The 14,121-nt window shown below is 37.5% G+C and overlaps 6 protein-coding genes across 7 annotated transcripts; 3 read left to right on the top strand and 3 right to left on the bottom strand.

The window, feature by feature from the left end:
• The first annotated feature begins 501 nt into the window (after positions 1-501).
• Positions 502-6,239, top strand: LOC132194613 (cytochrome P450 4C1-like). Its single transcript, XM_059616007.1, has 13 exons — positions 502-561; positions 2,690-2,836; positions 3,319-3,425; positions 3,483-3,573; positions 4,305-4,496; positions 4,657-4,726; positions 4,916-5,042; positions 5,137-5,212; positions 5,269-5,378; positions 5,435-5,503; positions 5,562-5,730; positions 5,784-5,963; positions 6,016-6,239. Exons 2-13 carry the CDS (start codon positions 2,692-2,694, stop codon positions 6,174-6,176), a joined length of 1,497 nt encoding a protein of 498 aa, XP_059471990.1. The 5' UTR covers positions 502-561; positions 2,690-2,691; the 3' UTR covers positions 6,177-6,239.
• Positions 5,447-8,113, bottom strand: LOC132194614 (mannose-6-phosphate isomerase). 2 transcript variants are annotated; one of them, XM_059616010.1, is made up of 8 exons: positions 7,847-8,113; positions 7,554-7,681; positions 7,349-7,490; positions 7,125-7,298; positions 6,891-7,058; positions 6,626-6,828; positions 6,341-6,566; positions 5,447-6,135 (listed from the first exon to the last, which is right to left on the bottom strand). In XM_059616010.1, the coding sequence occupies exons 1-7, from the start codon at positions 8,052-8,054 to the stop codon at positions 6,348-6,350; spliced, it is 1,242 nt and encodes a 413-aa protein (XP_059471993.1). In that variant the 5' UTR covers positions 8,055-8,113; the 3' UTR covers positions 5,447-6,135; positions 6,341-6,347. The 2 variants fall into 2 exon arrangements, with proteins under 2 accessions (XP_059471993.1, XP_059471991.1); XM_059616008.1 differs by lacking the exon at positions 5,447-6,135 and having other exon boundaries at positions 6,228-6,566.
• Positions 8,114-8,142: 29 nt separating this feature from the next.
• Positions 8,143-8,597, top strand: LOC132194617 (mitochondrial ribosome and complex I assembly factor AltMIEF1). The gene is made up of 2 exons (XM_059616013.1): positions 8,143-8,389; positions 8,457-8,597. Exons 1-2 carry the CDS (start codon positions 8,144-8,146, stop codon positions 8,493-8,495), a joined length of 285 nt encoding a protein of 94 aa, XP_059471996.1. The 5' UTR covers position 8,143; the 3' UTR covers positions 8,496-8,597.
• Positions 8,505-9,606, top strand: LOC132194615 (uncharacterized). The gene is made up of 4 exons (XM_059616011.1): positions 8,505-8,727; positions 8,787-9,003; positions 9,080-9,291; positions 9,343-9,606. Exons 1-4 carry the CDS (start codon positions 8,505-8,507, stop codon positions 9,558-9,560), a joined length of 870 nt encoding a protein of 289 aa, XP_059471994.1. The 3' UTR covers positions 9,561-9,606.
• Positions 9,564-10,551, bottom strand: LOC132194616 (uncharacterized). Its single transcript, XM_059616012.1, has 4 exons — positions 10,385-10,551; positions 10,199-10,335; positions 10,036-10,145; positions 9,564-9,984 (listed from the first exon to the last, which is right to left on the bottom strand). The coding sequence occupies exons 1-4, from the start codon at positions 10,549-10,551 to the stop codon at positions 9,634-9,636; spliced, it is 765 nt and encodes a 254-aa protein (XP_059471995.1). The 3' UTR covers positions 9,564-9,633.
• A 9-nt stretch (positions 10,552-10,560) lies between these two features.
• LOC132194612 (bifunctional 3'-5' exonuclease/ATP-dependent helicase WRN-like) lies at positions 10,561-13,967 on the bottom strand. Its single transcript, XM_059616006.1, has 15 exons — positions 13,844-13,967; positions 13,548-13,723; positions 13,366-13,475; positions 13,164-13,307; positions 12,847-13,082; positions 12,494-12,795; positions 12,199-12,336; positions 12,012-12,147; positions 11,777-11,959; positions 11,495-11,721; positions 11,322-11,439; positions 11,137-11,268; positions 10,966-11,083; positions 10,769-10,910; positions 10,561-10,700 (listed from the first exon to the last, which is right to left on the bottom strand). The coding sequence occupies exons 2-15, from the start codon at positions 13,711-13,713 to the stop codon at positions 10,576-10,578; spliced, it is 2,277 nt and encodes a 758-aa protein (XP_059471989.1). The 5' UTR covers positions 13,714-13,723; positions 13,844-13,967; the 3' UTR covers positions 10,561-10,575.
• Between the last annotated feature and the right edge of the window lie 154 nt (positions 13,968-14,121).

The raw sequence follows: 14,121 nt of genomic DNA, 5'->3' as shown, positions 1-14,121 counted from the left end.
GGATTAAAATTTAAAAATAGTTTAAGTATGTCATTGAGACGAACAGAATTAAAAGATAAAATTTTTCACTATTGATTGTTAAAACGCTAAGAAGAATTTTATCAATTGGATTATCTTCAGCTCTAAAATCTCTATCAATCTCAGAGAAGATAATAAAAAGAGTTTCCATAAAGGCCTTAATGTTACAAAGGTCAAAAGATCCAGTACTGCCGACTGTAAAATGTACATTAAATTGATAAGAAATCGTCATTAAAAACCATTAACCACTAAATGCGCAACCTCAACAACAATATAATATTATTGTATGATCCTTCTCACAAAAACCTCTTCTAATAAAATATTATGGCCTTTAAATTTTATACATAAACACTAATAAAAATTCATCTTAAGTCTAAAAATATTTATAATAGCACACAATAAACAATAGTGATCGATGGAAAAATAAGTTATTTTTGCTATCGAATGGGTGTCGTCACAAATGATAAGAAAAATCTCGTCGATAAGAGGCGTTGTCGAGATCGACATGTTAATTGGTCGTCAGACGTTTGTGCATCCAGCCGAGTAAGTAATAAAATTAGCACATATTTTTATTTTATTCTTTTTTTGAAACTACTGCAGCTGTTGGAACAACTTTATCCGCAAATAATTTAATTGCCCCGGCTGAACTTGCGCACATTATCTCTCTCTTTAGCCTCTCCTCTGCATTCGGATTACTGTTATTGTCCTGTTAATTGCAGCAGCCCTTGTTTGGGCGAAACGGCCACTTATGCGCCACCGCACGGCTTTTATGACACTTTTTATGCCTCCGAACTTGCGTGCGCGCGCTCAAAATTAATTGCAGTCGGTGCGCTTCGAATTAAATCTGGCTCTGTTTATGGCGCGAGCCCTCGTTAAAATATTTCGGCTGATGGACGGCCCAGTATCAATCATCACCCACGAGAGAGAGACAAATCCGCCCACGATGAATTCAAACCTGACATGTTGATCCCGTGTTTACAATACAAAGATAGACGGATCAAATTAATTTTGGGTTGTAATTCATTTGATTTTGTGATATTTTGATGTTTTCATTTATCTCTCAAGTTTTAACTCTCGTGTTAAAAATTAAAATTTAAAACTAAAACTCGGTAAATTAAAAGATTTACTAAAGACAATTTGACTGAAAAATTGGATATAAAAAAAAATATGGTGCACATTGCAAACAAAATTTTATAAATTGATAAGTGCTCAAACGCACAAGTAGTAGGTTTGCATTATTAAAAAATCTGAAAAAAAGAATACTAAATAGAGAAAATGGATTTAAAACTGCATAAATGTAGAATTTAAATCATTTTTCAATTTTCAATAAATGATTCTTGAAATATTTTGATTAAAAATATTTGATTTAATTTATAGAATTCTATGAAAAGAGGTCAAACATCAAAGATAGATTAATTGTTTCATTACTTGGTCTATTTCCCCGACTTAAAATTACATTTTCAGGGAACGGAGAGCGCAAAACAAAATTACTGTGAAATTCCATCAAAAATCAACATATACAAGCTAATCTAATTTCTGACACGATTCCAACCAGTATTTCTCTCGTGATTACACACATGCGGACGATCATTGGTATATATATCTGTGTGTATATCTCTCCAGAGTGGAATATAAATTGCACAATTATTCGCCTTGTGCCGCACGAGCGGTCCGTTTGAAGCAACAAACAAACAAAGACGGAATTTCCGGCCTTCGCGTCCCTTGCATGTTTGTGGCGCGCGCGAGACAAAAGAGCGTTTCCGGAACGGCTAGCTGCGGAAATTTATTGTGCTGCACTCGTCGAACAGCATCTCACGAGAAACTCGCCGATTCCATTAATTAACCCGCTGGATCAAATTAATCAAAGTGAGAGAAGGATTTAGCTATATCAGCGCAGGAAAACCCCAGCTATCTCTGATCTGCTCATCAACTCGCTTTTTTAAATGCAGCAGGGGACAATCCGAAAATTTGGAATCTCTACCTCTTGAGTGCTGATTAAATTAAATTGCGTCTGTTAAAGATACTGAAAGACACTATAATAGATTATATAATTACACAGATCTCTCGTCAAGCGAAACGTCATGTTTTTATTATCTATGAAGTTTTAATAATCTTATTTGAATAAAGAATAAATTTTGAATTTTAACTCTGATAAAAAAGTAGGTGTATAATTATGTTAAATTTTTAATTGATTGTTTACTTTTTTGCTTATTTTTGTTTATTTTTCAATAATAAAACTTTGAAATAAGGTTATATAATTACGTTTGTAAATTTATATTTATAATTTTAAAATATTATCAAAATTAATAATTTTTATTATAATTTTAATTATCTGGAAGTTTTTTAATTCAAACTTAATTTGCATATAAAAATTATTCTGGCTCTGGCATTAAATTTTTTTGCAGACTCTTAACAGTAAAGTTAACTAAATTTCAACTTTTTTTAATTAATGCTCATTGGCAGGACAAGAAGATCTTAGATCTTGTAATAAACTCTGAATTATTGTTCTTTATTACTTTTCCCCTCTTTGCTTTTAAACTTATTAATTCTTAACATTATTAAAGTTTAATTTTATGGTAGCTTTTCTCAGTCTTTTATAATTAATTAATGTTATCAGTAACATCACTTTTTCTACACTTTAAGAGTAAAAAAAGATTTTGATCGATTTCAGATATGATTGAAGTAATTTTGCTGGTGATCCTGTTCTTCTCTGCCTGGTACCTTTTAACCAGGACCAAGCATGAGGTGGACAAACTGCCTGGGCCGCCGGCGATACCACTTTTCGGCAACTCCCTGAGCTTTGCGACTTCGAGAGAAGGTGCGTGTGTGTGCGCCTCTGTTATTTACCCGCAAAGGTGTATGTTTGTGTGTGTGGGTCTAACATTATTATACTACCCGCCGCACACGTTAGAAAGCATAGTCGGGCTCATTAGTCCCCTAGGCTGAACGTGCGTGCGTGTGCCATTTTATTGCCGCGCAGCTTTTCGCCGCAGCAACTTTACGGCGCCGCGCGCTCTTCGAACAATTTCATAAGAAACAGCTCCCCGTGTCACAATTCAAGAATTATGTCCTCTTTAGGCGCGCATTTCCTCTCATTGCGAATCGCAGATAAGAAGAAGAAGAACACGCACTTTGCAAATGGGAACTTTTCCAACGCCAATCTCGCGCACCCCCTTAATTCTTGCTTTAGTTCGATTTTACTGCTTTTTCGTGTGCTGGTGAAAAATTGCCCGATGGCACGTGTTTGAACTCTTATTTGCATTTTATTTTGAAAATTTCTCTCAACTTTATTCCCGGCAGAGTCGTATAAATACATGATGCAGCTCACGAAAACCTATTACCCCGTGTTGCGAACCTGGATGGGGCCGACGCCGGTTATCCACCCCCTGGACCCGAACATCGTCGAGGTAACCGGATGATTAGAAAGTTTCAAAATAAGCCAAAGTTGCGAATTTCCGCTGCAGATCATCCTCACCAGCAGCCAACACATCACCAAGAGCTTGGAGTACGCTTTCATTTCGGACTGGCTTGGAACTGGCCTCCTCACCAGCACAGGTGAGAATTTCCCTGATTATCTTCCAACATTTTCAACAAGCATCTGGGAAGGACATTAAATTTTAACTTTTTCAAAACATTTACTGGCAATTTTTTGAATGCGCTTAAAAGATCATGAAATTCGTGGATTGTAAGAATTAAAGCAATATTTAAAAGCTGCATGATTTTTGGTCTTCCTGCTTAAATGGGTTTAATTAATATTGTATTTTGAGATTACTTTTTTAACTTCTGAACTATTTTGCGTAAAATTATCTCTCTTGGAAAAATTCATATGAATTCTCATTCAATACTTTTGGGTTACTGCACAATAGTTATTAATATTTTCGAAAATTCTTTTTAAAACTTCAATACAAAATGATTTTATTTCTATAGAAATTGGAGGAGCGTGCCTTACGGAAGTATATATCGTCTTTTGCTGTATTGTAAAAATCTGTGCCGTCATTATTTTGAGACTAACAAAGAAAGCACAAAGATTAAATTTTATTTAATTTTAATAAGAAAATCTGTGAAATATCACTAAATAAAAATTATTTGAACATTTTTTTTTCTTAAAGATTGATTTGCCTGGGAATTTCACTTCTATTTGTGCAAAAAAATCGCATGTTTTATGGAGAAAAATAATTTTTTTAGCTGCCCAACATCAATAATAAAATCAGTACAAAAATAATTTCCTAAGTCGTTAGAAAACACTGTTATAATAAATTTATTTAATTCATTTATGTTTCCTGCAGGTTCCAAATGGCATTCGAGGCGAAAAATGCTCACGCCAGCATTCCATTTCAAGATCTTGGAACAATTTGTCCCTGTTTTCGGCGACAACACTGCAATATTGGTTGATGTTGTCAAGAAGAAGATAAAGAGCACTTCCGGGCCCATCAACATTGTGCCGCTGGTCACCCACTGCGCCCTTGACATCATCTGCGGTGAGTGATGAGAGAATTCCACTCTGCGCGCACCTGCCGACTTTCGCACGCCCGGAGATGAGAATATTGTCACTTAGACAAATCTGCTTTTGTCTCCATTCACGCGCAAAATTCATTTTGTCTTCGCTCACTCTGCTTATTTTCTTTTGTACTTTTCCAGAAACTGCCATGGGAACGGCCGTGCATGCCCAAACTGACAGCGAATCCAAATATGTTTCAGCAATGTACGAGTAAGTAAATTGAAATTAATATTTATTTATCTGGAATTTTCAATAACTTAAATTCAATAAAATTATTATTAAAAACTTATGCTTTAATTTTTCTTAATTTATATAGTTCACTTTCGATACTTTTTGGACTTAATTTAAAAGCTTTCCTTGGAAATTTTTTATGAATCACAAATTTTTTTGTCTTTGCAGAATTTCGGACTTGATTGTTCATCGGATGCTGCGTCCGTGGCTCCACCCAGCCTTCATCCACGATATGACGCCCACGGGAAGAAATTTCAAGCGCTGTCTCAAAACTTTGCGCGGCTTCACAAATAATGTAATGGAAGCCTTAAAGTTTTCAGTCGAGCATAAAATTACCACGCATCCCATTTAATATTCAATCCCACGTCATATTCTTGTCCTCTCTCTAGGTAATTCAGGAGCGCAAGACAGAGTTCCGGAAGAACAAGGCTAGTGGGAAAGTGAAACATGGCGAAGACGAATTTGGTAAAACTGCCACCTTAATTAAGTAAAACAAATTTTAATTGCAATTAAAATTTCAGGCGTGAAGAAAAGAACCGCGTTTTTGGACTTGCTATTGGAGGTGAGTGACGAAAAAAGAACACTTTCGGATGAGGACATCAGAGAAGAAGTTGATACTTTTATGTTTGAGGTAATTTATAATGAAAAATTTAAAAAAAATTACATACAAAATTTAATATAAATAAGGGTCACGATACAACAGCCATGGCTATGAGCTGGGCGCTGTACTTCCTTGGCTGCAACCCTGATGTCCAGGTTAAAAAACATCAATTTATAAAAGTAACTTTTCTTGTAATTTTTGTTATATAATTAGCAAAAATGCGTGGAGGAACTTGATGAAATTTTTGGTGGCGACGACCGAAAACCGACAATGAACGACTTAAATCAAATGAAGTATTTGGAACGGGTCATCAAAGAAACCTTGAGACTGCGGCCCTCGGTGTTCATGATTGGAAGGCAGGTCACAACTGACCTCAAATTTGGTCAGTTTTAGGACAAAATTAAAGTATCTCCTTAAATTAACTTTCAAAATCAGGAGGTTACACCTTTCCAAAGGGAACAGGCATTTACATGCACATAATCAGTATTCACCTAAACCCAAAAGTTTTCCCCAACCCCGAAAAATTCGATCCGGACAGATTTCTGCCTGAAGTTGCACTTGGCCGACACCCTTACGCCTACATTCCATTCAGTGCTGGACCCAGAAATTGCATTGGTATTGCTTTAGTTTGAAATTTCACAATTTAATCAATCGATTTTCTATTCAGGGCAAAAGTTTGCGATGCTCGAACAAAAAACTCTTCTATCAACCATGCTCAGAAATTTCAAGCTACGAACGGTCGATCCTGAGAAGAGCAGTGTTTACATCCCGGATTTGATTTTGAGACCTAAACATGGAATTGATCTTGAGATAACTCTGCGTCAATGAGTATCATTTTCAGTTGAAAACTTTGTTGCTCAATAAAAAAGTGATAAAAATTTAACTTTTTTATTCAAACAACCTCAATATTACTGATAAATACAGCGTTAAATAAAAATCTAGCATTCATATTTAAAGGAACAGAAAGTCAAAAATTAAAAGACTCTTCTTACCACAGAATTAAAAGTTGCATTGCGCCACTACAACTTGAGCAATGGCCTCTTGTTCAGGATCAGGGTGGAGATTCAGGGTTTGGCTGGCTTTGATAAAGAGCGCTTGGCCTTGCTGCAGAGTTAATTTTGGGCCGTTGTCCACCGAGTACAAAGCAGAGCCCAGCGAGAGAACCACAGTCGGGCCTCCGTTACTGACAACAGTCGTGACAGGGTCCCCTTTCTTCAACTAAAATAAAATAATCAATGATAAAAATATAATAAAATGAATTTTTTTTAGTCACAAACCATAATATTCAGGATGGAAAAGTCCTTGATGCCATGAGGAATGTACTTTGTGCAGTTTTCAGTCAGCTTGAGAACGTCCATGTTTGCGGAATTGTCGGCCGGTTCGTACTCGAGCATCGAACATAAGGTGTCGACGTCTTTCAATTTTGGAGTTAGACCTCCTCTGACGACATTGTCAGAACAAGCCATCAACTCGATACATTCTGAGGTGCAAAATCAATTTTATAAAATATGTATACTCAAATTTAAATATAAAAATACCAACCTCCCTCAATGTAAGCATGAATTAAGTTAGCGGGCAAGAAAGCAGCCTCGCCAGGAGCCATTTCGTAGTCCTGGAGGAAGTAGACGCTCAGACAACCCACGTCCCCTGGGAAGTGACTGTGCAGTTTTTCCAGCAGATCGGCAAGACAAGCACCTCGAGTTGCCTCATCTGAAATATTCAAGTAATATTTAAATTTTGGTAGTTCAATTTGTTTTGTCGCTAATAAATTCCTACCCAAAGTGCTGACTCTTGACAAGATTTGATTAAGACAATGGCTAACTTTCTCGTCAGAGGCAGTCATCAGCGACCTATAGGCTTGTTTCAAAGCTGCTTGCGCTGTTTCGGAATCGCAGGAAGCCAAGAAGTCAGCGCTGTCGGCACCAAGGACGTCCCTCAACTCTGGGACAGCTGAATATTTTTACAGATTATTTTGTTTTTCTTCTTATATTCCCACTTACATTGAAGGTAGTTTTTGATGTCGGAAACAGGTCGGAATCCTCTGAGCATCAGGAACTTTGAAAGTGTGATCAGCATCTCTGGTTTGTGATTTGGGTCTTTGTAGATGTCCGGGAACTTGGCGTGCAGTTCTTCTGCGTGTGCCTGATTTAAAAAATGTTCAAGTTTTACATTTTAGCCAAAAATTAAACAAAGTTTTATTTATACCTTGAGGGGATGAGCCTGAATGGACAACGGCTTGCTCACAGACAGAACTTTCAACAGGAAAGGGAGCTGCACCCCAAACCCCTCCTTCGTCTTCTCCCCGACACTCTCTGGATTTTCCGTAATATATTCTGCCAAAGTTTTAGTAAATAAGTTGTTTAATTGCGCCGACTTTCAATTTTCTCCCAATCCGACTTTTCCATTTATATGTATAACATGTCAAGAAATAAATAAATTGAAAAATCGGATTAGAGAAATATCATAAAATTATTAAAAAAAAAATAATTATTATAAACCTGAGAGCAATTTTCCGTTCTCTTTGAGGACAGACGGCCCATTGATGTGGGTTCCGATCCAAATTTCTGCGTGAGGTCGGTCCAGTTTTCCGCCTGTGATCGATTCGGCAGCCCTGGTGGGGTCATTTTTGCGGGACAGCTGGTGTACGTGGCAGTTGGGGTCACGACTGCCCCAGTCGTAAGTCTGCACTTTGCAGAGAAGCTCCATCGTAAGCAATTTACACGCAAATAAGATACGCAGAGAGCCGGCTGAAAAAAATGACAAAAGGGGGCGTGGCAGTAAACAAAGGAGAACACATGTTTTTTGTTATCGCGTTTTGCAAACACTTGTCTCTCTTTCTTTTCTCTTGGCTATTTTTCAATGAATCAAGGACAACGATGAGTGCAGCAAGAAGTGAGGTTCTGAGTCTGTACAAGAATATTCTGAAATACGGAAAACAGATCAAACTGACCGACAGAGACTACTACAAGCAGAGAATCAGGAAAGAGTTCAAAAGCTTCAAAAACCTTGACGCCGCTGAAGACATCCAGTTTCACGTTGAGGTTTGTTGATCTATTTGTATTTTATTCATATTTAAAATTTAAAATAATAAATATTTAATTTTTTTAGAGGGCCAAGGCTTTTCTCGACAATAAGAGAGTAATTTAATTGACTAAAATGTTTCTCTCGTCGATTCTCCGAAAGCCGGTCTTCTTTTGGCAAATCCACAGAAATTCCCTTCACCTCTACCCATGTCTTTTACGGCAGACTGTCGACTATTCCAAGGTTCCGGTCCTGAATGAAAATGAGCTTGAAGAACAGTTTGTGAAAGGTCATGGACCAGGTGGCCAAAATGTCAACAAGCGGTCAAACTGTGTGCTTTTGAAACATCTTCCGACTGGTACGTTTTTGTGATAAATCTTTTCTGTCAAAATATCAATGATTTTTGTGTGTGTGCAGGATTAGTTGTGAAAGCGCACCAGGCAAGACTGCTGGACACCAATAGAAGAATAGCCCGTGAATTGCTAGTAGATAAGCTAGACCAGCTCAGAAACGGAGAAGAAAGTGTGGCAAGCCAGAAGAAACGAATCGAGGAGCGGAAAAGTAGTAAAAATGAGTCCAAGAAAAGAAAAATGCAAGAGCTCAAAGCTGCTTGGAAAGAGCGAGAGGGCAATTTGTAATTTTAGATTTTATTCTTAATTGATTTGAATAAAAATTATTGAAATGGAATTTGACGTTGGTTTTCATTTCAGGCAGACCAAGGTGCAATTTGCAGTAGAGAAAAAGATTTTTACTGGATTCAGTCTTCTGCAAAACCCAATCTTTAATATCGTGCGTTTCATGAGCACCATTGATTATTCAAAAGTTCCAACAATAGACGAGGCTGATCTTGAAGAGCAAATAATCCGAGGCAGTGGCACTCATAAAGACACCAACTGCATTTTAATCATTCACAAGCCAACAGGTACGAGCTTGAATTGCTTGAGTGAATTTTATAAAAATAATGTTTTTATAGGAATTGTAGTCAAAGGATCAAAGTCAAGGAATCTGATCGAAAATCGCAAAATTGCTCGAGAAATTTTGATTGAAAAGTTAGATCAAAAACTAAATGGCGAGAAAAGTGTTGCTGCCCAGAAGAAACGGGTGGAGGCACGTAAAAGCAGCAATAGAGATTACAAGAGGAAAAAATTGCAGCAGTTGAAGGAAGCGAGTAAAGCAAACCAAGTAGAATAAATTGTGGAAAATTACAAATAAACCTTTTATTGAGAAATTTTCTCAAATAAAAGTAAATGCTTTTTAAATTCGCCTATATTTGAACTCTAGGTTTTGTAAACAGCTTGCGAATTTTTTTGGTGCCCATGGATGTGGGTGGATCTTGTGATTTTTGGGCCGTTGTTTCCTCCTCGTAAGACTTTTCAAGAATCTCGGCGGCAGCAAACAATTCATCATCACTATCAGAGTCAATTTCAATAAAGTTTGTTCTTGGTTTGGCTGGATTCACTTTTGACGCAGTGGCTGAAGTACTCGGATCTTTCAATTTCTGTGCCTCATTGCTGCACTCGGCTTCAAGTCTTGGCTTTTTGGGTGGATCTACTTCTTCTTTTTTCCCACTGGAATGCACAGATCTTGTCTTGTCCTCGGCAGGGAAATATTTGCACTACAATTATTTTTATCAGCACAAATATTATTTTACTCTTAAATAATTTACCAAATTTCCTCCGTTGCACTCGTACTGGTGGACAGCCAAGGCAAGATTGATCTTCTCAAAAGTTATAGTTGGATCGCAGTTGTCTTTGATGGCTGTCAATCTTCTCTCCACTGTGTGTGAATAATTAATGGAAAAAAAATTCTTCATTAATCAATGTTCTTACCCTGGCCCACTTTCTGGTTAGCAGCTATGATCTGTTTGTAATCTCTTAGGGTCAAATTAAGTTTCTTTAAATTAACAGGTAGTCCAATCTTAATGGCAGCAATAAGGTCACTCACGATGGTTGAGGATTTCACACCTCTGCAAACCCAATTATAAATTGTTATTGCTTAAGTAATTACCAACATGCCTGATTTGCTCCAATTCTGAAATGCTCCTGTCATTAATCTCAAAGCCGACAAAGGTGATTCGCTGCTTGTCGGTAAGTTGGGTCAATCTGTTGGTCAACTCACTCCCTAGTTTTTGCATCACTTTGATGATTTCCAACTTTTGGTCATCGACCGAATTTGCCGACATGGATGAAGATGTGAGAGGAACTGTTCAAGTGGGCGGCCGAGATGATTTGAATGCGTCCATTTTCAGGCCCTTTGCAGTACAAAACTTGACAATTATGTCACACAATTGCTGGCCAAATTTAGCAATCTTGGCTTCGTTGAATTCAGAAACTGCAATAATACAAAATTTTTAAATTGGATTAGTTTATACCAAAAAGTTTTATAATAATAAATTTTACTTTTAACCAAGTCTTCTTTTTTGCTTGGGCGGAGTTTTGATAGCTCCAGAAGGCCTTTGTTGTTGGCAATCATGTAAGGCATAATGTCCAGATCACTGGCAATATCAGATCTGACTTTGATGAGCTCGTCATAAAGCAATTGCTAGATACTGAATGTTAGAAAATCTGAGAAACATTAAAATTTATCTAGGGCTTACAATTTTTTTCGAGTCTTCTTCACTCTCTTCTTCCTCTTCTGGGTGCTCACTTTTGACTGCCCAATTTAAGGCCTTTTTAAATCTGAACCTTTCCAAATCTTTATTGATTTCAGCATCCCTACGAAAAAAAATTGTTATGGCCAGTCTAAAAAAACCTACTTTTGTTCTCACTCATCATCCTTGATGATAGTTGTTGTGGCTATGCTTCCCATTCTCTCCTTTCTGTGTCCATCTTCTTGAACAATTGCCTTTATGTCTCTGGGCATCTCTAGCAGCAGTTTCATTAAAGGATTTTCCTTAAAGCTGCCAAGTAAAATTAGAACATTCCGATATCATACCTATATCAAATCACATACTTGAGTAAAAACTGCTTGCCCTTGTTGGCCACTTTGAGGTAATTGACAGGAAACTTTCCGTAATCAGCAAACTGCTTAGTGTGCACATCCAAATACTTTTCTCTGATCAGCATCTGGCCTGGATATTAAAAATTAAAGCCAACTATTTTGAGACAAATTTTGACGAGCCTCACCTAAGCTCTTCCACCATCTCTCAGATTTGTGCTTCCCTGCTCCATGAGACGGGCAGCTTGTTTTACCACTCAGCTTCTTGCTGTTAGAACCTCTCAGTATAAGCACCACGTTACTCAAACTGCTAAGCCCTTGAGCCTCCTGAACAGCTTTGATGAAGATATTTGCATCTTGAGCAAAATCGTATTCGTCCGCAGAAATTTTCTTCCCACCGTCTTTGGCTTTCAAACTATTTTAAGATTATTCATTACCAACACCATTAAATGCATAGTGATTAAATTTACAATTGAATGCAATTGTCACAGCACTCTTCGTGGCGATTCAGCTTCAGCGACTTTCCTTCAAAGTGGGTCAACAAAAACTGCCGACGACACGATCGAGTATCCTCGAGGTACTTGGTCATCTCGGCGGTCATTTCTTCCTTGTGCTTCCTGTGAGCTGGGTTTGTGATGTCATTCAGGAAAAATCTGAATAGTTGAATAGTAAAATTTGTAATTTTATATGTATTTGAGAAATTACTGTGCAAGTCTGAAATCCTTTTGTGCGTACAACACTTGGCAGGTGGAGGGAAGACCGTCTCGTCCTGCTCTTCCGATTTCTTGGTAATACGACTCGACATCTTTAGGAGCACCATAATGGATCACCCGCCTCACATCTGCAATTTTTCTTTAGATTTTTAGCAAAATATTTTGTCGCAACTTCGCACCTGGTTTGTCGATGCCCATTCCAAATGCAACCGTAGCAACCACAACTTGGATTTTGTCCTTGACAAAGTTTTGATGCACCTCTTTTCTTTTTGAGAATGATAAACCAGCATGATAGCATCCACATGAAATTTTCAATACTAGAAACGTTAAAAATAAATTTAATATCATACTTTGTAATTATTTTCAATTCAAAACAAAGGATCAATCTAATTAATTTGAATAACCTAATGTTATATATAAAATTTTTCTATCAATTTCAATTCGAATACAAATACCACAATTTTATATTCTTACACTGCAAAGTGCTATCGACAGCCTCGCTTTCTTTCTTTGTGGGACAGTAAATGATGGTCGGGCCATCAAACTTGTACGACGAACCTTCTTTGATGGCCAAGGACTTCAAGTCGTCAGCCATGTTCCCAGACTTCACATCGACGGCCAGGAAGAGATTTGGCCTGTCAAAGCCTGAGCACACCATTGCAGGGGATTTCAGTTTCAGGGATTTGCAAATGTCCCTTCGAACTTGGGGAGTGGCCGTGGCGGTCAGTGCGAGAAATGGCACACGTGGAAAGATTTCTTTCAAATTGCCCAGGTTTCTGTAAAGAGTTTCAAGAGTTTTAATTTCAATTTGGAGAAACCAAACTGACCTGTAAGAGGGTCTGAAGTCATGGCCCCACTGACTGACGCAATGAGCTTCGTCGATAGCAATGAGGACAACGTCTAGATTTGCCGCCATTTTTTTCAAAAGAGATTTTCCATTTTCACCAGAACTGAACTCGGGAGACATGTAAACCAGGCGATGCCGACCTTCCATGATCTCTTGTAGGGTGGATGTTATTGAAGTTTGTGCTGTTCCGAGAAAACAGGCAGGAATGTTTGAAACCTGCGAAAAGGCAAAAAGAATAATATTGCACCTATATTATTTGTTATATAAAAAACATTTAAGAAATGAAAAAAATCTTACTGTAAGTCCAAGGACTTGATCTTCCATCAAGGCAATCAATGGTGAAATAACGATTGCAACTCCCTCCGAAAATACTGCAGGAAATTGATAACACAGACTTTTGCCGTAACCAGTCGACATCACGACACAGCTGTCTCTTTTTTCCTAGTTAACAAAGTAGAGTGATAAGTATTAATTTTAATCATAAAATTTTTAAAGAAACCTCAAGTACGGTGGAGATGATTTTCCATTGCAAAGGACGGAATGCGTTGTGACCAAAATACTTTCGCAGCGCTTGCAAGTGCTTTGGAGACGGTTGAGTTTTGGCTTCCACTAAAAACCACAAATAATCAAGATTATTTTCTATCAAATTGAGACTGTGAACATCATACACAAGGCACAAACCTGTATCAAAAATTGTCACTTTTGTGCCGCAATCATCGTCGCTGGTGACCGAGGCGTTTAAATCTGGGGCTTTTGTCTGGTTGCTTGATGTTCCTGGAAGGTTGTTCCACTCATCGTCATCCTCCAGGGCGCCGAGAATGTCTGCAAGTTCCTCCTCAGTTGCCATTACGGATTGACTGAGAATCAAAACAGTGAATTTGCGACTTGGTTAGATCTCACAAAAACCCGCAAAAACCACTTTTAACTGCACTAATAACATTTTATCAGATTATCACAATGCAAAATATAAAATGTACCTGCGTTCAATGTGAGACTTTAAAATTCTCACAAATCAAGAGAAATTGGAAAATTTCGGGTTGAATACATGTATCAAAAAATCTTTTAGTTGTTTTCTGACTTTTCTGTGTTTTCATGTTGAGGTTCTGCATGTCAAAAAAGCGGCAAAGAGGGCAGCATTGACACGATCATTATTATTTTTAAAATAATTTGGCGGCAATGCAACGTGCTGATATGAGAATCCCCATAGGAAAGCATCATTATTATTTTTGAATCATTTAGAATGATTAATTTATTC

The sequence above is a fragment of the Neocloeon triangulifer genome, unplaced genomic scaffold, assembly GCF_031216515.1.
Source record: "Neocloeon triangulifer isolate White Clay Creek 2 clone unplaced genomic scaffold, ASM3121651v1 ptg000008l, whole genome shotgun sequence".
Taxonomy (NCBI): Eukaryota; Metazoa; Arthropoda; class Insecta; order Ephemeroptera; family Baetidae; genus Neocloeon; species Neocloeon triangulifer.
The sequence above is the reverse complement of the archived record's forward strand: the minus strand, read 5'-3'. Positions and strand labels throughout refer to the sequence as shown.